A 20179-nucleotide genomic window follows, 5' to 3' on the forward strand; every position below is an offset into this window, starting at 1 on the left:
CCTTGGAATCGCAGTATGCCATCATCACCCAAAGCAAAGTCCCTAGCCTCGTTTGACCCAAGTTGTTCTCTGACTCTATTCAGACTGGCATCCAACAACTTCCTCTCTCTAAGCGAGGTTAAGAAGTCATTAGATATAGTCAAGGTACTACATCTAATGAACTCAGGTCTCAACTCCACCTATAGCCTCATATCTCGGAATTTCTCTAGTATCTCCACTTCCTTAATCATGAGGTGTGCAATATGCACCGTCTTCCTGCTCAAGGCATCTGCCACTACGTTCGCCTTCCTCGGATGATATAGCAGTTCAAAATCATAGTCCTTCAGAAATTCCATCCATCTTCTCTGCCTCATGTTCAGCTCCTTCTGATGAAACAGATACTTGAGACTCTTATGGTTGCTGAACACACGAAACTGGGCACCATAGAGGTAATGCCTCCAGATCTTCAAAGCAAACACTATGGCCGCCAACTCCAAGTCATGAGTGGGATAGTTTCTCTCATGCACCTTGAGTTGTCTCGAAGCGTAGGCCACTGCCTTCTTCTCTTACATCAATACGCAACCCAATCTTAGATGAGAGGCATCACAATAAACCTCAAAGGGTTTTCCAACATCAAGAATCACTAGGATTGGAGCACTCGTCAACCTTCTCTTCAACTGTTGGAAACTTTCCTCACATTTATCCGTCCAGGTGAAAGGTTGGTCCTTCCGAGTAAGCAGTGTCAGAGGCGCCACTTGCTTGGAGAATCCCTCTATAAATCTCCTATAGTAGCCCGCTAACCCCACAAAGCTCCTGATCTCTGTGGCCGACTTAGAACTTTCCCACTTAACCACTGCCTCGACCTTCGCTGGATCCACTGCAATGCCTTGTGCGGATATCACATGGCCCAAACACTGTACCTCATCCATCCAGAACTCACACTTGGATAACTTGGCATACAACTGTTTCTCCCTCAAAACACCAAGCACTAACCTCAGGTGTTCAGCCTGCTCCTCCTAGGTCTTAGAATATATGAGAATGTCGTCTATGAAGACTACGACAAACTTATCTAGGAAGGGTCGAAAGATCTTGTTCATGTAATCCATAAACACTGTTGGAGCATTGATCACTCCGAAAGGCATAACCACATACTTATAGTGTCCATACCGAGACTTGAAGGTCGTCTTCTGTACATCATCAGCCTTTACCAATATCTGGTGGTATCCTGACCGTAGATCAATCTTCGAGAACACTGACGACCCATGCAATTGGTCCATCAAGTCGTCAATTCTCGGAAGAGGGTACTTATTCTTTATTGTCATCTTGTTTAGTTGCCTGTAGTCCACACACAAGCGTGAACTCCCATCCTTCTTCTTCACCAATAACATTGTTGCTCCCTAAGGCGAAGTGCTGGGTCGAATGAACTACTTCTCCATCAGCTCCTCTATCTGATTCTTGAGTTCCACTAACTCTGTCGGAGCCATGCGATATGGGGCAATCGACATCGGGTCTGTTCCTGGTACCAGATCAATAGAGAACTCCAGCTCTCTACTGGGAGGCAACCCTGGTACTTCCTCCGGGAATACGACTTCAAACTCATGCACCACAGGTACGACCGATGTTCCCTCCTCCTCCCCTACCTCCAAACGGGCGAAGATTATGAAGCATTGCGCGCCACTCTGAATCTCCTTCACCATTCCTTAAGGAGACACCAACTCAAGCTCCTTTAAGTCGGGGAACAACAATCTTTCCTCCCGACAATCTATCAGAATGCGATTGGCAGCCAATCCATCCCTAAGATTACTTCCAAGTCCTGTAGAGGTAAGGAGATCAGATTTACTTTGTACCTGCGTCCCTCTACCTCCACCGAAAGCCTAGCACACAAGGACGACGTCCTGACCAGACTTGATGCCAGGGTAGATACTGCAAGTTCACACTGCAGCTCGCGCACCAATAGACCCAGACGCTCTACATAAGCAATTGACACAAAAGAGTGTGTCGCTCTAGAATCATACAGTACACATAAAGATTCATCAGCTATCATGCATCGACCCATAACAAGATTACCTAAGCCTGCAACCTCTGCTCTGGTAATGACATACACCCTGCTTGTCGTCTGAGGCCTGTTGCCTCTGTCTCTCCGCTAGTGCTGGTGAGGGGTTTAAACTGGAGGGCGTGTCGCTGCTCTAGCAAGGTTGGGACAATCCTTTCCGAAGTGGACCTCCTTGCCACAATTGTTGCATCTGCGGTAACCCTCAACGCGTGGGCAAGCACTCCTCAGATAAGGACCCCCACATATGTAAAACTGCACTCGACCTTGCTGGGGAGCAAGACCCCTAGACCCTTGAGGCTGATGGTGAGGTCTGTCATATGGTCTCCTCCTCTCATCCTGTCTGAACTTGGACCCAGATGGTCCACCAACCCTCTAAGGCTGTTGAGGTCACTGACCCTCCACCTCATTCTTCATCTTTTCCATCACTCTGGCCTTCTCCACCAGTGCAGCAAAGTCCTTGATAGATAGAGGGGCTACCATCAAGCGGATATCTCCCCTGAGGTCGTTCTCAAATTTTCGGCACCTCCACTCCTCATCAAGGGGCAGTGTGTAGAAACGGCTGAGGTGCTTGAACTTCTCAGCAACTCTGTTACGGACTTCCCTCCCTGAGTGAGTTGGAGGAATTCTACCTCCTTGGCATATCTCACGGTGTCAGGGAAGTATTCTGAGAGGAACTTTCCCCGGAAGGCCTCCCAAGTCACATGCTCTCCTCGCTCCTCCATGATGGACTTCATGCTAATCCACCAGTGTTCAGCTTCTTCGGTCAACATATAGACTGCAAAAGCCAACCTATTACCTGTTGGGCACATCTTCGCATCGAAGATTCTCTCTAAGTCCTTCAACCATTGATCGGCTGCATCCGGGCTAGTTTTCCCGTTGAACTTCACTGGATGGTGTTTTAGGAAGTCTTCCAGACTCCACTCTCTGACTGGTGGTCGCGGCTTAGGGCAAACACAGGGGCAGTTGCCCTATTCTCCTCCAGTTGGCGGAGTGCCTCCATGTGCTGCCGGTGGGCATCCTCAGCACTTACCCTAGCAGCCTCCATCTGCTGCATCACCAATTGTTGCTGCTCAAGCGACGCTACCTGTCGCTGCATGAATGCTTCGTGTTGTTGCATCATCACCGTGCCTTGTTGTGTCATGGTTAGGGATATCAACGGGGCGGGTAGGGTACGGGTAGTAGCTCTCCCGTACCCTACCCGCTAGATAAATATCTGCCCCGTACCCGAACCCATATCCGTCGGGTATCCGTTATGCGAGTACCCGTCTATTTTTTTCATACCCGCGGATATCCACGGGTAGCCACGGGTATTTACAAAATTATTTAAAAAATAAATATTTAATCATAAATTCAAATAAAATAAAATAAAATACATCACTGTCATAAATTTTAAATAAATTTTAAACTAACTTAAGTCCAAATAAATATAAAAATAAATATAAAATGACGTTCAACACGATGGAAATTCTTTAATTAGTGTTTTGATTAACAAGTCCACTTTCTCCGATTGATTCCTGAAAAATAATCAAATAATAAACCTCAACTGTCACGTGCCAAATATTCTTATTTTGATTCCATCATTTGACAACAAGCATACCATAAACGTCACTATCTATATATGGTTTGATGTATATGCCCAATTTCAAAGAAGGAGAAGAGAAAATGTTAAGGGATGTACTTGAAAGAAGACAACGTACCAATACTTGAAGTTGGAAGAATGAAGACAGAAGACAAGATGTGCAACTTATAAAAAATTAGGACAAAATGTTTTTTACTAATATATATATATATATATATATAAGGGTATTTTTGTGAATTAAACTTTAGCGGGTACGGGTATCCATGGATACGGATACTATGATACCCGTACCCGCCCCGTTAACATGCGGGTATCAAAAATACCCGTACCCACGGGTAGCGGGTATCCATTTTTAATATCCATTTCTTATCCATTGCGGGTTTTATCCGCGAATACCCACGGGTATGGATATTTTTGAAATCCCTAGTCATGGTAGCTACCATTTCCTCAATTACTCTGGCGATATCTGGCACATCGCCCTGGGAGGATTGCGGAGTCCTACGAGAAGGTGCCATAGTTCACTGGCACACAGGAAATCACTTGGTTAGGCTTGATAAGATAAGAATTAAACTAAGAACACTTAGAAAGACACAAAGAAAGCTAAGCGGACGTCCAAGTCCACAGACCTAAGGAACAACGGCTCTAATAACATAAATGTAACGTCCCATTTAGTCAACGAACATAATTAACGGAAACGTCGCACAAGGTAACATAATAGCGCAATCCTGGAGTTTTAAACTTAACTCCTTACAACTCAAAGCACACCACGGTGCCACAGGAAACAAGTTATAAAGTTCAAGAGGGACATAAAGAAATTAAAAGTCAAACTGATACATGGGCCATAGCCCTAAAGAAAAGCCCAACAATAAACATCCAGTCCAACCCAAGTGGACTATGTAGTGAAATCTTCTCTCCCCTATTGACCACGGGTGTTCCTCGCATCTGCTCACATCAATAAGTTGATGATCATCGCAAAAGAGAGTACCACACAGTAGAACACACGACAATAAAAGTAGGGTAAGCTAGAGTACAAAATAATTTCATCATGCAATCTGATACACTTTCACAGTTAACCATACACAAAACACTCAAGCATGCTATGACTCTCAAACCAATACACTAAGACTCGACTCGACTCATTTGGATACATACAATCTGATCGGATTCAGCGGATGCTTGCACTTGTGGTGGATACCTCTGCTCACCGCCGACCTGCTCACCCCCGAGCTTTGTGTTACAAGTGTTACAATGAATCGATTCCCTCACACACAAGGTTAGTCCTTAATGAGTTTCAGGCCTTCTGCTACTCTCACAACAAGAGTCACTCTGCTCTAAGTGAGACTAACTAACTCCTTAGAGTTTCAGGATGCAAACCTACCTTGAATCCTTACCAGACCATACAGATGGGGCACCACCACAGACACCCACTAATAGGGGCCATGAAATTATGTCGCGACCACTAAAGCACGACCCTAAAGCCTAACCTAGAGACTCCAAGGGATTACGTACTGACCACTTACCAGCGTATATAAACAGCCAACAAATAAACACATACATCATGCATAGAAACCTTATACCAAAAGCCATAACCAGCCCTCATTTATCACATGTCGAACCAGTACCAACTTGTTATTACCAACCATGAGAAAAGTGTCTCCTCTCATACCAAAATCATGCCACGGAGTTACCAACCATCAATGTTCATCGTTGCTCATGCCAGATTTGTGACCACACACACACACACACACACACATATATATATATATATATGTATATATATATATATGTATATATATATATGTATATATATATATATATATATGTATATATACATATATATATATACATATATATATATACACATATATATATATATATATATATATATATATATATATATATATATATATATATATATATATATATATATCCAACCCCTCATGTATAATGCATATAAGATCATGCCAAACTCATCATTTACTACATGTAAACCTCCCCTAATCATGTATACTCATCCCCATCATGCCATCATAAAGTAATCCCGTTAATTATACGCCAACATCCAAGAACGGAAAAAAAGCCAAAATGAATCGCACACTCTCGCCTAGCCTCTCGCTCAGGCAGAGGAGTCTCGCTCAAGCGAGAGGGTCTCTCGCTCACGCGAGCTCTCTTCGCCTAGGCGTAGGCTTGGAATCCTGGAATAGTGGCTTCTGCACTGTCTCGCTTAGGCGAGACCTTTCTCGCCTGGTCGAGATGCTCGCTCACTCAAAATGAGCTGGTCGCCTGAGCAACCCCTCGCGCGAGAAGACCTAGGCGAGCCTCTGCTCATCTCGCGTAGGCGAGGCAAGCTCGTTTGGGCGAGATTATTAGTTCCCACCCACTGTTCACTCGCATAACAGATAAAAACCAAGCCAAACAATGCAATAGCATAATTCACAAACTCAAAGTAACATACAGACCATTAAATCACAGGAATATCACATAAACAATCATGGATACCAACTATTTTGCAGAAACCCTAACTTCCTGTACCTAGAAAGTGTTGGCTAAGGCTTTGATACTCGAACAGTGAAGGATAGTGGCTTAAGGAGTAGCTTAGCAAACTGAAAAACAGTGGGACAAGTTCAAAACGAGCTCACTAGAATAAGCTCTAACTGGGAACACAAGGAAAAGGCGAAAAGAACATCAAGCTTGAGTTGGGAGAGACTTACGCGGAGTGGAAGAATGAGACTAAGCTTGCTTGGCTGTGGCGATTCCAAACCCTAGCAGAAGATGACGGCGACTGCTCTAAGGGTTTGACAGATCTGTTTACGAAAGTGGGCACAATGGTTAGGGTTAGGGCACATTAGGTCTGATCCTTCCATCTTTGGACCAGCCCTTAGGCCCATTAGATTAAGGACAACTCTTAAAATATTAGAGCAGGAGAAACTAGGCCTTACAGTTAATCTATAATTTTTGAATTATTTTTTGTTAGAAATTGAAATTTTAAAGTATATTAATGTAATTATAAAAAATAACACAATTATTAAAAAAAACAAATTTAAGATTGCAGTAAACTAATAAATGAAGTTATAACAAGTTTATCCAAATTAAATTAACACAACTTGTCTATAATACAAATATAAGAATGAGTATAGAATTAGCTATCGAGTTAGTCATACAAACTTAATCACATTGGTAATTTTTGTTGACTTGATTGGGCCTCAGTTACGTCTATAAAAAAAGTAAAAGCTTACTATGGACATTGTTCTAGTCGACTACGTGCTGACCCCTGTCTAACGAGCTAACTTGTGACCCGAGGAGAATGGCATGCTAGATAGGTCTGAACATAAATTGTTTATCTAGTCACTTGTACTCGTCTCTTTCTCTCACTCTTTATCTATGAGGGGTGATCTTCCTTTTATACTCGCGTTTGGGTTAGCCGCCCTAGATCCTCGGCCGCCTAGCTGGGATAGCAGATGAAATGGTACCGATTAATTTATGCAAGATATGCTAGGTGACCGTTGGTGCTGCTGACATGGGGAAGGGTGACTTCTTATATGGGTCGAGTCCATTTCGTGAGTATCTATAGCGTGAAAAGGCCTACGTAGGCCTCTTATAAAAGATCTAAACGTCGGTATGGACTCAAAGTCGGTATGGGTTTGGGGGTGTGGGCATGTATAGACATAAATAAATATTGCAAGTAATGTAGTTGAGATTTTTTAACAAACATTTATTATAGGATAATGATATTCCAACAAAATTTTTTGACAAGGTTTTGACATAGCTTACGTGGCAGCAGTTTTTTTAATTTTTAATAACTGAAAATCTCTGTTCGCACGTGCAGCTGAGAGGGAAAGAAAAATGAGATTAAATGTCCTTTAGAGAGAGAAAGAGAAGAGAAAAAAGGGGGGGAAGTGAAGCTGGTCCGTTCCGTAGTGAGAAGTGAAGAGAGAGAAGGTGGAAATATCAACTTGCGGCCGGAGTTAGTGGTGAAGAGATAAAAGGGGGAAAGTGAGGCCTGGGTGGTTTCGAACTGAGAAAGTCAAGATAGAGAAGGGGGAAAGTGAGATTCCGGCAACCATTTGGGTTGGTGGTGGTGGTGGGTCGTTATCAGGCAATGCGAGAGTGAGAAGAAGTGGTCGACGACAAGGAATTCGTCAGCCCAAGCGTACAATCGACCCTTTGGCGGAGCCCATTTAATTTGTGTAAGGCAAAGGTAACGTTTTTCGGCCGTATTACGCAAAGGATGTGTATGTGGTTGTTTGGTGTTCTTTTCAGGGATATGTTTGGTTAATGAGCATTTGATGTTTGTGTTTGGTTGTCCGATCTGTGTATAGGGTGTTGACGTTGGGTAAATTTATTGTTGCCATTACATTTCATATTTTGTGATGCATGTGGTCTGTGTAATGTGTATGGCGTTGTAGGATTACAAGATGGACCACAATCGTGATGGACATGTTTATTTGTCGAAGGAGAAGAAGGTTTGTTAATCTGGAGTCATGTTGTTATAGTTGTGCAATTATAATGAATGACATTGACTTGTTTGTTATGTTATCCAGATTTTATTTGGTCATTTCTACAAAACGAAGTTTATCGGTGCTATAAACAATAGACTAAGTGTGCAACAGAAGAACTATATTGAAGGCACTCCATTTTGGTGGTTTCCCATGGTAACCGATTCGGTGAAGATTAGTAGGAAAATTTTGAGTCTGTTATGTTACAACTGGGTTGAGAGAAGGGGCGGTTTTCGTATTGGTGGGCAAGTCGTAGAATTTCATCTATTAGATGTTTGTTTAGGGTTAGGTTTGAGGGTTTTGGGTGAAAGAATTGATTTAAATGACACCATTTCGGATAGTGACAGTTTGAATATTTTTGGGGGTGAAACAGTTACTGTTAAGTTGATATACGACTATCTTTTGAAATATGATGATGATGTTGGTGGTGTAGAAGTCTTTTGCAGAATTTACATTTTGTTAGGGATATCAGAATTCTTATTGCCCAATAAAAAGGGTAGTGTGTTCCCCATAATTTTTAAGATAGTTGATGATATTGCCAACATCGGCAAATATAATTGGGGTACATTAGTGTATGAGTACTTGGTTACTAGCTTGTGCATTGCTTCATTGGGATTGAAGAACGTGTCAGCTGCAAAGCATTTTGATGTTGTGGGTTGTGTTTATTTGCTTCAGGTAAGTACAATATTGTTTTTAATTGTGTTGAAATAGTGATGTTGATTTGTGCTGAAGAAGCCGTTGTAATTTATTTTATTTGTTGCAGTTATGGTCATTTGATCATTTACTTGTGTGCAACACAAAGTTGACATGTCGGATGAACAAGTTCCCTCGACTTTTGCATTGGATAAATGTCAGAGTTGGTGACAAAGTTATAACGAGAGCATTTCATAAGAATATGGTGAGTAGAAGCTTTAAAATACGTTGTTTGTTTTAGTTTGATGTTACATACACGGAATTTGTTTATAATTATTTGTTTTATTGTACAGTGTGTTGTTGATGTGTCCGTATCAGATGAAGAACTTCATCACGATGTTGTTAAAGAAGCATTTAAACAATTTGGCACTGGCTATAGAAATGAAGAAAAAAAGGACAACGAAGAGGTTCTTCGTCTCCTGGAGTATGAAGAAGGTGAGATAGCTGGTATGGAACATTCAATTTCTGAATTAGAGGAAATGGTTGCAAAATGTACGAGTGAGGTTGGGAATGAAGACCCCCCAAATGATGGTTGTGCTGATGATGTCTTTGATGATGACGGTGATGGAGATGACGAAATGTTTGATGACCCTCCTGCTAAGCCGCATCAGGATGAAGAAGTTGTTGTCAACGATGACGGTGGTCAACATAGCAACATGTATGACCGTATGAAGGCCCAACCACGAAGGCGGTTGAAGAGTGTTGCGACAAGAACACCTTTTTCTGTTTATGGGAATAAGAGGAATGCGAAATTGAAATGACCAACATTGGGATGATGTAGTCATGAATTTACCTCTACTGTGGATGTTATTAATGTAATAGGATGTGTGGTGTGTATTTTCTTTATTTATTAGGTTTGAACAATCCGCAATGCATGTTATTTTATTTATGGCAGATATTATTTTACATTGTTATGATTAGTTTGTTGCCTTGTTGTTGAAGTTAAGCATTAATGCATGATCTGGATTGAGCATAGGTTCGTAGTAAAAGAAATCAAACCACCCAATTAATATTATGTTTAGACATTTGTACAAAGAAAAAGTGTATGGGGACATATCTGAATTACTGATTTGTCATTGGTGTGAATGTTAAGCAGTGCATGAATGATGGATAAAGGAATTTGTAAGTAAGTGATTTGATGAAGTTTAGTCTGCATTTTCGTACTATAGTTTCCATGTAACTCCCCATTTAGTTGTTCGTGACTCCCCAGTTATATTTTGAATTTTTCGTGGACATTGGGTTATGGTCAAGAATTTGTAAGTCGTTGAAATAAGGATAATGATTATAGTGCAATGATCCATATATGATTATAAACGACCTTCCATGAGGTCTACACTGACTATACAAAAAAGTTATTGTAACTCACCACATACGTTTGCCTTACTCCCCACTTAGCTGTGAAATCTGATAATTTGTTTGTGTTGTTTAACAAGACAATCCACTTCATGGAGGTTGCGTGCATGGAGAATACTTTCGATTGCCCTTAATTGATTGTAATAAAGTTTGCAAATTCAGTTTACAGATGAGCTTCAATTTAGTCACCCATGTACAGACGAAAAAATAGACCTAACTCCCCACATAGTTTGTCGTTACTCCCCACTTGGTTGTTATATGTAATATTTTTTGTGTTGTTTCAAAAACATCACATTCCAGTTGATGGCAGTTGCTTGCATGGACAATACTTTGGATTGCCTTTAATGATTGAAAATAAGTATGGAAATTGAGTATATAGATGACCTTCTCTTCAGTCAGCCATGTACAGACGAAAAACTATACGTTACTCCCCTCATGGGTTGTCGTTACTCCCCACGTATTTGTGATATGTGATATTTCTTTTTTGCTGTTGTTTGGAAAACATCACTATCCAGTTGATGGACGTTTCCTGCATGGAGAATAATTTGGATGGCCTTTAGTGATTGAAAAAAATTATGTAAATTGACCATGTATATGACCTTTGCTTCAGTCACCCATGTACAGACGAAAAAATATACGTCACTCCCCACAAAGGTTGTCCTTACTCCCCACTTATTTTTTATAAGTAATATTTCGTTTTTGTTGTATGAGAAACAGCCCATTCCAGTTGATGTAGGTTTTGCAGTTGATGGCCATTTCCTGCATGGAGAATAATTTGGATTGCCTTTAGTGATTGAAAAAAAATAATGGAATTTGAGCATGTGAATGAACTTCGCTTCAGTCAGCAATGTACAAGCGAAATAAAATCCTCACATGCCGCTCTACTGCGAGCATCTACCCAAAAAACATTGCATATACAGTTGTCTTCGTCCATGTCTATTTCAAAGAAAAAGTCGTTGTTTAATTCCCGCATTTTTGAAAAATGTCGTAGAAGGGCCTGCCCATCTCCATCCTTACACAGAGCTCGCCTTTGTTGACCAATGTAGTTGCGAACATCACGTTCTATGAAGTTAACGTGTTCATATCCACCTGCTTCAGACACAAGAGACCGGAAACTTTTGTTAATTCGGACACCAGCGTCATCGTTTGTCTCAACAGTTTGCCTTGAATGCATGTCAACTTTACGGTTGCCCCGTATTAGCTTTGACTTCTTCGGACTAATATCATGACTATGTTCAGTCACAACGGTCCTTATGAACCATTGTCCGTCTTTCTTTGCTGCGGTGATTGAAGCTTTACACTGTTTTGCTTTAGTGGGGACGGTCTTCAATTTTGGAGGAATAGCGGACACATAATTCCCCTCACGTGAACAAACCAACTTGACGTAGTTGATTTCATTGTCTTCGCCCCGTGTTGAAGTCTTTGTTCGAATACCAAAGTCGCTTCTAATTCCGTAACTTCTATAAAATTTTTTGACTTCATCCAAGCTATCAAAACACATGTGTACTTTGGGTGGAAAATCATCTGCAGAGTCATTTTCAGGCAGACCACTATTTACCTGTACTTGTTCAGGCTGCTGATGTGGTCTATGAATTTCAAAAAATGCTTAATGCAATTGGAGAAGTTTTCCCAAATACCAAACATAGATGGTGTCTATGGCACATAATGAAAAAAGTGCCAGAAAAATTGCAAGGTTACACAAACTACAAATCTATCAAGACTGAATTGAAAAGACTAGTGTATGATTCAATCATAGTGGCTGACTTTGAATTGGGATGGCAGACATTTATTGTAAAATATGATTTGACCACAAACGACTGGCTCACTACATTGTTTGACGAGAGACGTCGTTGGGTTCCTTGCTATCTAAAAAGTCAGTTTTGGGCTGGAATGTCGACCACCCAAAGGAGTGAAGGCCTGAACGCTTTTTTTGATGGGTTCATTAATTCGGGAACTACTTTGCAACAATTTGTTGTGCAATATGACAACGCACTACGACAAAAGGCAGAAAAAGAATTTGAAGCTGACTTTGCTTCATCCAATACCACTGCTGCATGTGGATCACAATCTCTTATTGAAAGGCAGTTTCAACTAGAGTACTCGCACGCCAAATTTGCTGAGGTACAGAACGAATTTAGGGGAAAGATTAATTGCTTCGTGAAAAGGGTGTTCCAAGATGGATGTCTGGTGAAGTATACCGTCAAGGAAGAGTGGTTATGGGAGGGCAAAAAATCCCACAGAATGCATGATGTTGTGCTTGACACGATGCCAACCAATATCCAATGTAGTTGTATGTTGTTTGAGTTTAGGGGCATCATGTGTCGTCACAACTTGTTGACTCTAGGACAAGAAGACATAGAGTGTGTGCCGGAAAAATATGTTCTCCGTCGATGGTCCAAAAATGTAAGGAGGAGGCATAGTTTGATAATAGCGGGATACAATAGAAGTAATGACGACCCACGCATGCAAAGATACAAAATGTTATGCAAGAGGTTTTACGATTTAGCGGAGGTGGCATGTGACTCAGACGCTTCATCCAGGATGTTGTGTAATGAGCTAAATTCTATTGCAAAAGGATTAGGTGTCCCTACCAAATCAAATCCCTTTATGCTTTCCCAACATGGTGACATTGAAGACAATGACGGTCAACATGCAGGTGTGACGAACTCCAGTATTGTTCGCAGCCCGGTACATGTTAAGAGGAAGGGGAGACCGAGAACTAACAGATTGCAATCAACAGTTGAAAAGCTATCAAAGAAAAAGAAAACAAGTGCGGCGAAAAACAAGTCACAAAGAAGTTCACAGGTTTGTATTCATGTAGGTGTATGATTAGACTTTATTTTGAATTCATTGGTTATGTATTCAAGTATCTTGTTTAGGATGATTAGCAGGAACCTATGGACGTGAATGTGCCCTTAGACTCACAATGTACCCAATTGACAGACGAAGCCAGCATTGGACCATACATTCCCAACAATGGGTTCATGTCGCTGCTGACATGTATGGAGGCAGAGATTGTTAACAGTCAAGTTGCTACCACAAGACTCATTTGACAAGGAAAAGGTGCTTAGGTTTGGGAGGATTAGTATGTGGGTTGATGAATTGTTTTTTGGTACGAACTCTATTTTGTGCGTCCTTTTTGTTTTCCAATTCCATGCGCACGGAATACACAAACATAATGACAATGGAAAGATTGTGTTTGGGTATTACATGTGCTTAATTGGTGTCCGACAGTGCCCACATTAACATTTTTGTTGTGTTTGGGTTTTGATGTTATAAACACATTAACTGCATAATTAAAAAGCATTATGAAGTTTGTGGTTGGTTTCATTGTTTAGTTGTTCATAAATCTCATTTCAAAATTTCAATAATTGATCTTAATTACATGTTAAACACAAAAACAAAGCAATTCATACTTTAACACAACGGTAGTACGGTGAGAATTGTAATTTTAATACATTGATGACTCATCCATAATTGATCGTTGAAAGGAATATGTATAACCCTTTCAAACCCCTGAGGTCTTCCCAATAAACGGACACGACTATTGATAACCCCCCACCCACCCTTATTTATTGTCGCACCCGAACCCTAATGGCATCAAAGGTGCGATTTCGTTTCGTTGTTAAGCAAAATTTAAGCACCATCGCATTCGCACCATGGTTGGCAATGTCAGTGCAACTATTGGGGACAACAATGATCCAACACAAGCATTTCCTGGGACGACGGTATTGTGGACGTTCACCACCATCAACATCGAAGGTCAGGTATGCCTTTGACTTATATTTGCCCATTTCATCAATCTGTTAAGGGTTAAAAATTATTTTGTAATGAGGTTCGAAGTTGTATTTGTGCATGTAGAACTTCGCCTATGTAGATCGACATTTTTCTGCTGCATTTGAAAACGAACTGGAGGACCGATGGACTTTAGTTGATAATTTTGGGAACATCTTTGTTGTGACCTACAACATGGATCCATTGAACCCAAAATTAACCAATGGATGGAAAGACATAGAGAACACATACACTGACCAATTAGTCGACTCATATGTTCAGCTTCGTTATGTTGGAGGCAGTCGCTTTCAAATAACATGTTTTGTGGGCCGATGCGAACCATACAATAAGGAGTCATTTTTATTAGGTGTTGTAACGCACCCTAGGACAGCCCTATATGCTGTGAAGTTGACGAAATCTCAGGCACAAGCTAGCCATCTGGTAGTATCTATTCCTGAACTGCGAATCTGTTGCTTTCAAAACTGTGACTGCAATTTGGATGTGACCTCATCTGACCCCGTGTATACTTGTGTAATTGGAATGTTTGCAGGACCTCAATGTTCGTTTTGGTGACATCATAAGAAGCCTACAAATGGATGTGGTTTACCTTTTGGCAAGAAGAAGCGGAGTAGAGTGCAAACTGTTGGTTTCCCGGAATAAGCGATCAACCAAGTTTGGACAAGGGTGCAGGCAGTTTTGTGTGGACAATCACCTGAAGGAAGGAGACAGAGTTGTGTTTGAGGTTGACCATGTTCAGAAACATTGCATAATTGAGGTTTTCATCAATGGATGCAATTGTGATGTGGCAAAGTCCATCAATTTAGAGTAATTTTATAATGTTGTATCTATCATTCTGTTGTTTCAACAATTATCTTATCAAATAAAGTTGATTACTTGTTCCCACCTATTGGATCCGTATATTTATGTAATTAGATTTATGTTACATACCTCATTCCTTATTGATTCATTTAGAGAATGATTAATTAACATTACCCATTTCCGATTGAAGTACTATTGCTTCAACAGATAGACCAATTCAAATACAATTAACGAAACTAAGTGGATTTAAAAAGTGTGGGTGGTAAGGACACTGTAACTGGGGAGTTGGACCACAGTTTATGAAAATAGCTGCATTACAACGAACTGAATAAACATCAGACGCCGATGTGGGGAGTAAGGATGGTGTGCGTGGGGAGTTCAACCAAAGTTTTCTCAACAAAAGTGCAGCATATACAAAAACAAGAAAATAAGCAAAGTTTTGTCAACAAAATTGCAGCAGATAGAAAGAGAAGAAAATAAAATGTGGTCAACCATTATTACTATTTCTTTTCTTAACACATAGATTCCTTGACGTGACTCAAGCGTTAGTCATTTTGAAATAATTTAATTTAATGTGACTGGACCCTCACAGAACCCCAAAGATAAACTGCATTCAAAAGAGGGGAGTTATGCGTACGTAAGTGGGGAGTAGAGTTTTACTTTTGCAACACTGCAACAACATGGAAGAAAAACTATTCTTAAGTAGCCTCTTGGAACACTTGACCATGTAGTTGATAAATCACGATGTCTAATTGCCCAATTTAAATTCAATGAACGGAATTAGGTGGATTTAATATGGCCAAACAACTGCATAAACAGCTGAGGCCGATGTGGGGAGTAAGGAACTAGTACGTGGGGAGTTGAAGCAAAGTTTTCTCAACAAAGGTGCAGCACATACAAAAAAACCTAAGTTAAATGTTATCAAGCCTTATTCCTATTTCATTCGTTAACAAATAAAGTCCTTGACGTCACTCAAGCGTTAGCCATTTTCAAATAATTTAATTTAAATATGACTGGACCCTCACAGAACCCCAAAGATAAACTGCATACAAAAGCGGGGAGTTATGCGTACCTAAGTGGGGAGTAGACTTTTACTTTTGCAATACTGATTGAACATTCACTAAACACTATTCTTAAGTCGCATTTTTGGGACCGTTGACCATGAAGTTGCTCAATCATGACGTCTAATGGACCAATTTAAATTTAAGAAACGGAAGTAGGTGGATTTAAAATGTACAGAAATGTACAAACAGATCAAGCGGATGTGGGGAGTATGCACGCTGTTAGTGGGGATTTGGAGCAAAGTTTTTTGACCGAACCTGCAGGACAGGACACTCCCCACAAAATTTTTTTCAATTTGGTAAATACCTCATTCACATTAATTAACATTGCATTCGTTTAATTTTGTGCATTGTCAACTACATAAACCGCTAAAAAACATTTCACGCATATATGGGCACTTATGCATACATATGTGGGGAGTAATGGCAAACTTTTTTAACAAAACTACAGAAAACGTTAACACAATGACTAATATGTGTAAACACATCATTTGTGTTTCATTTTTCCCAACAAATTCCCGTGTATTATCCATTCCAAATGAAGTAATTTGTTTGGATGTACACTTAGTACAAGCAACATTCAAACCTGTGATGGTAAGTGGGGAGTTAGGTGTAACTACTTGTGGAGTGGAGTTCAAATTAATCAGTAATGTACAATGAATTAAAAGTTGTTAAATACGTCTACAATATTGAATTCTGTCACACATATGCTGCATACATTAACTGGGGACTAAACCAGTACTATGTGGGGGACTAGTGCTACCTTTTCCTATTTGCATTACAATAACTAAAAAACATTTCAACCTGCTGTTGTAACCTGACATACAATTGTCATCCATACATTCCACAGTATAAAATTATTGGTAGCTCAACCATATAAATGTACTGACGTGGTTGGTTCTGGTCATCCCACAGTATAAACTACATATTAAAAAATATAAATTCTAACTTACACTTACACGAATCATAATATTTTGCTTGTCTTCTTCTCTCAACCTCCATTCCCCACATATCTAATCAAGACCCACACAAAAAAAAAATTTGCTATTTCAGAACAAAAAAAGTTTATATGAAAAACAACTCGTTGAACAGAAAAAATACTTTGCTCTCCTGGAACAACTTCTCAATCCGTCTTGACTTGAAGTGAACTTTCGGCCACGCCAATATTCGCGGAAATATTAACTGCAATTCTGGGCCACACAATGAAAGTTTTTCTACAGCCCAAATCTACACGAAACAACATGATACATTATTTCATTTTAAACATTCTACAAATCAAGATAATTTAGTAAATGAAGTTTAGTGTACCTGCAAAACTTGTGCTGCACCACTTAAGCAAAGCTCTCTCTGCCCAAGTGCCAGAAACCCACAACTTAAACTTTTAACTAAAAAACTATGAACTGCCTTACCCCAATTGTAATTGGACAGCCCATCTATATGATCTAAAACACTACAAGGTATGTTACTAATTGTTTTTGAATTCCTAGGAAAGTAAAACACAGCAAAACAAACAAATATGTACAAACGACAAACGTTATCAACTTCATTACAATCACTACCTACCAAACCCTTAATTATTTCAATAATGGTTTCAACGCTTCAATAACTCAAGCAAAAGAGGGTTACATATCTTTAATGGTTGTTGCATGTCCAAACACCATTTGAATGGTGTACCCTGAATTCTTTCGCGATGCCTATCTAAGATTATCCCATTCATTTGGCCAATCCACTTTGTGTGACAAAAAGTTCTCAATCGAGCCTAAAATTCAAAATATTTCAAAAAATTAATACTTCATTTAAATGTATACAACAAATTCTTGTCAACCCAGTCTACAAATTACAAAATATAAATACCTTCTCATTCAATCCACATTCACCAGCCATAACTTTGTGATGACCAACAACTCCGGCCACTACATTTTCATGGACAAAGGATCTTTCAATAACCTTCAAACTACCTGAACAGAAGATGATATTCAAAGGTTACACATAATATTTTTCTCTTCTTTTTTTGGTAATGACCAACAATTATGCTTATTTACTGGAAAAGTTTTATGAGAATAATCAAACTGGCCCACGAATGAGAACTCTGAAGTAACCAAACCAACATTATGGGGATGTAGTCACAAAGCAGAATATATTTCTTACACAACACGGAATACATGACATGGTTGATCAGCCTCACATTTTTAACCCCCCAGTAATGAAACCCTAGAAATCAAATACAAATGACGAAACTACCAAAAATTTAACATTACAGACAACAACAAACGAGGACACACATACGGACTTACAAAAGATGGGGTTTGTTCAAAATTTTCAAGCACCTAAACAGCTATAACAGACACCACCGAACGAAAAAAATGGGTTCTCAAAAATTCAATAACATTCACCCTAACACCACCAAATCACTTTTCCCCCAACAACATCAAGAACAAACATGTACAATACCAACTTGTTTGAAAAACAAAATAAAAAATCACGAAAAGGAGAAAAATTTCATCATCAACCAACACATTAAGCAAATGTGAAATGGGACCAAAAGAAACTTACAATGCAACGGACACGATCACCAAACGGTTGTCGCCGACCAAGCAGCGTCGATTCGGACTTCCAAATAAACTACCCAATCTTAAACCTTCGTCTTCTGGATGGTAGGTACCGTCTTTGGTTACCACTGACAACGAGCCTCCACCACCACCGGCGAAATGGTTGCCGGAATCCTTTTATCTCTTCACCACTAATTCCGGCCGCAAGTTGGTATTTCCACCTTCTCTCTCTTCACTTCTCACTGCGGAACGGACCGGCTTCACTTCCCCCCCTTTTTTCTCTTCTCTTTCTCTATCTAAAGGACATTTAATCTCATTTTTTTCCCTCTCAGCTGCACGTGCGAACAGAGATTTTCAGTTATTAAAAATTAAAAAAACTGCTGCCACGTAAGCTGTGTCAAAACCTTGTCAAAAAATTTTGTTGGAATATCATTATCCTTTATTATAAGAATAAAAACTAACTTAAACCTCAAAGTGCTTTGTGCATGTACCATTACAGAAGAGCTATACTACCTACAACACTGAATAGATAGAGAAGAACCACGAGGTAAGGGACTGTTCGACCTTGCAAGGTTAGCTAGTAAAATGCATTTAATTAATTAGCTTAAGATATGATATTATTCTGAGCGCAAACGACAGCAAAGTGGTTTCTATAAAGTATATACATTAATAGATATAGTACTCTGATGTCATTTGCCATTGTCCATGAATATAGTGTTTACCAAGTTTTTGTTTCAATTTATGGTTAATTTAGTGTCTCGGAAGTTTTTAGGTATTAATATATTGTGATAAACATATCAGTATAACCAATATTAGTTGTTTAATTGAAAACGTTAAAGAAGTAAATTATAGTCTTTGTATAATTTTTTTCTTTTCTCAATGTTATTTGCTTCCAAATTAAACCAATAATGGGTTTAATTTTAGTTCAAATTTATAAGCCCTAAAAGCTTTTTAGGAAATTCTTTTAAGGGATTGCTTCTCCAAATATTTATTATTATTCCATGCTCAAGGCATGAACTTGAGATCACTGGTTAAGTCTTCAATTAATTATTCTAATCACATATCTAAAACTACATCTCTTGAATTTGAGATTACTAAATATCAAGAATTTGAACACCATATAAATGACAAAATTAAAACTGTTCTAACACTAATTAATCTACGTGATTGGTAATATTAAGTAGAAGGGTGAAGTTCCATGACATATGCCAATTCTTTTATTGACTTTGAGGTTATCTTCTAAAATTCAAATCATTGTTTTGAAGTTGACATGGAATCAATGAACAGTTCTAGATTTTTGGCTTCCCCAGAAAGTTGTTCGCTTTGTATATGAATGCTTTTATTTACCTTTTGGTAGGCGGGGGCTATTAGTCAACATAATCCCCAAACTAATTAGATACAAGTACTACAACATCAATTGTGAGTTCTTCAAATAAATGATCTACACAATTAGTTTATATTCCTCAAATTTGGAGGGTATCCCTTAAAAACTTGGAGTTGACTAAATTGTGCTAGTGAGTAAGAACAAGGGAACATCGCCCATGCCCCTTCATTATTGTTTTCAATTGAATATTAACACTTTCTTAAATTTAACATTTCCTCATTAAAGAAGAGCAGTTGGATCTCTCTTATCACGAGGGATGGAGGCTCATAATTTTGGTGTAGCCTCCATTATTATTTAGCCAACACTAAATACCTAAGGAAAGTTGAACCCAATTATTTATTAATGATCTATGCATTCTAGCTTTTTCTAAGTAATATTAATGCATTAACAAATGGGAAAATTTGGAATAACGAATTGTGTAGGCGACAATGTAGGGCCA

General features: G+C 39.3%; 2 protein-coding genes across 2 annotated transcripts; one reads left to right on the top strand and one right to left on the bottom strand.

Annotated features, from left to right (window-relative positions):
• Positions 1 to 10994: 10994 nt before the first annotated feature.
• On the bottom strand, positions 10995 to 11654 carry LOC146888712 (protein FAR-RED IMPAIRED RESPONSE 1-like). Its single transcript, XM_085665905.1, has one exon. The coding sequence runs from the start codon at positions 11652 to 11654 to the stop codon at positions 10995 to 10997; it is 660 nt and encodes a 219-aa protein (XP_085522031.1).
• Positions 11655 to 11818: 164 nt separating this feature from the next.
• On the top strand, positions 11819 to 13206 carry LOC114188376 (protein FAR1-RELATED SEQUENCE 5-like). Its single transcript, XM_028076969.2, has 2 exons — positions 11819 to 12958; positions 13045 to 13206. Exons 1-2 carry the CDS (start codon positions 11819 to 11821, stop codon positions 13204 to 13206), a joined length of 1302 nt encoding a protein of 433 aa, XP_027932770.2.
• Positions 13207 to 20179: the final 6973 nt, after the last annotated feature.

This window comes from Vigna unguiculata, chromosome 1 (genome assembly GCF_037176805.1).
Source record: "Vigna unguiculata cultivar grain cowpea cultivar isolate G323 ecotype 2 chromosome 1, ASM3717680v1, whole genome shotgun sequence".
Taxonomy (NCBI): Eukaryota; Viridiplantae; Streptophyta; class Magnoliopsida; order Fabales; family Fabaceae; genus Vigna; species Vigna unguiculata.

Coding starts and splice junctions, on each gene's coding strand:
- LOC114188376 (XM_028076969.2), top strand. CDS start 11,819: ATGAAAAAAGTGCCAGAAAAATTGCAAGGTTACACAAACTACAAATCT. Junction 12,959..13,044: donor AGTCACAAAGAAGTTCACAG/GTTTGTATTCAT, acceptor GATGATTAGCAG/GAACCTATGGACGTGAATGT.
- LOC146888712 (XM_085665905.1), bottom strand. CDS start 11,654: ATGTGTTTTGATAGCTTGGATGAAGTCAAAAAATTTTATAGAAGTTAC.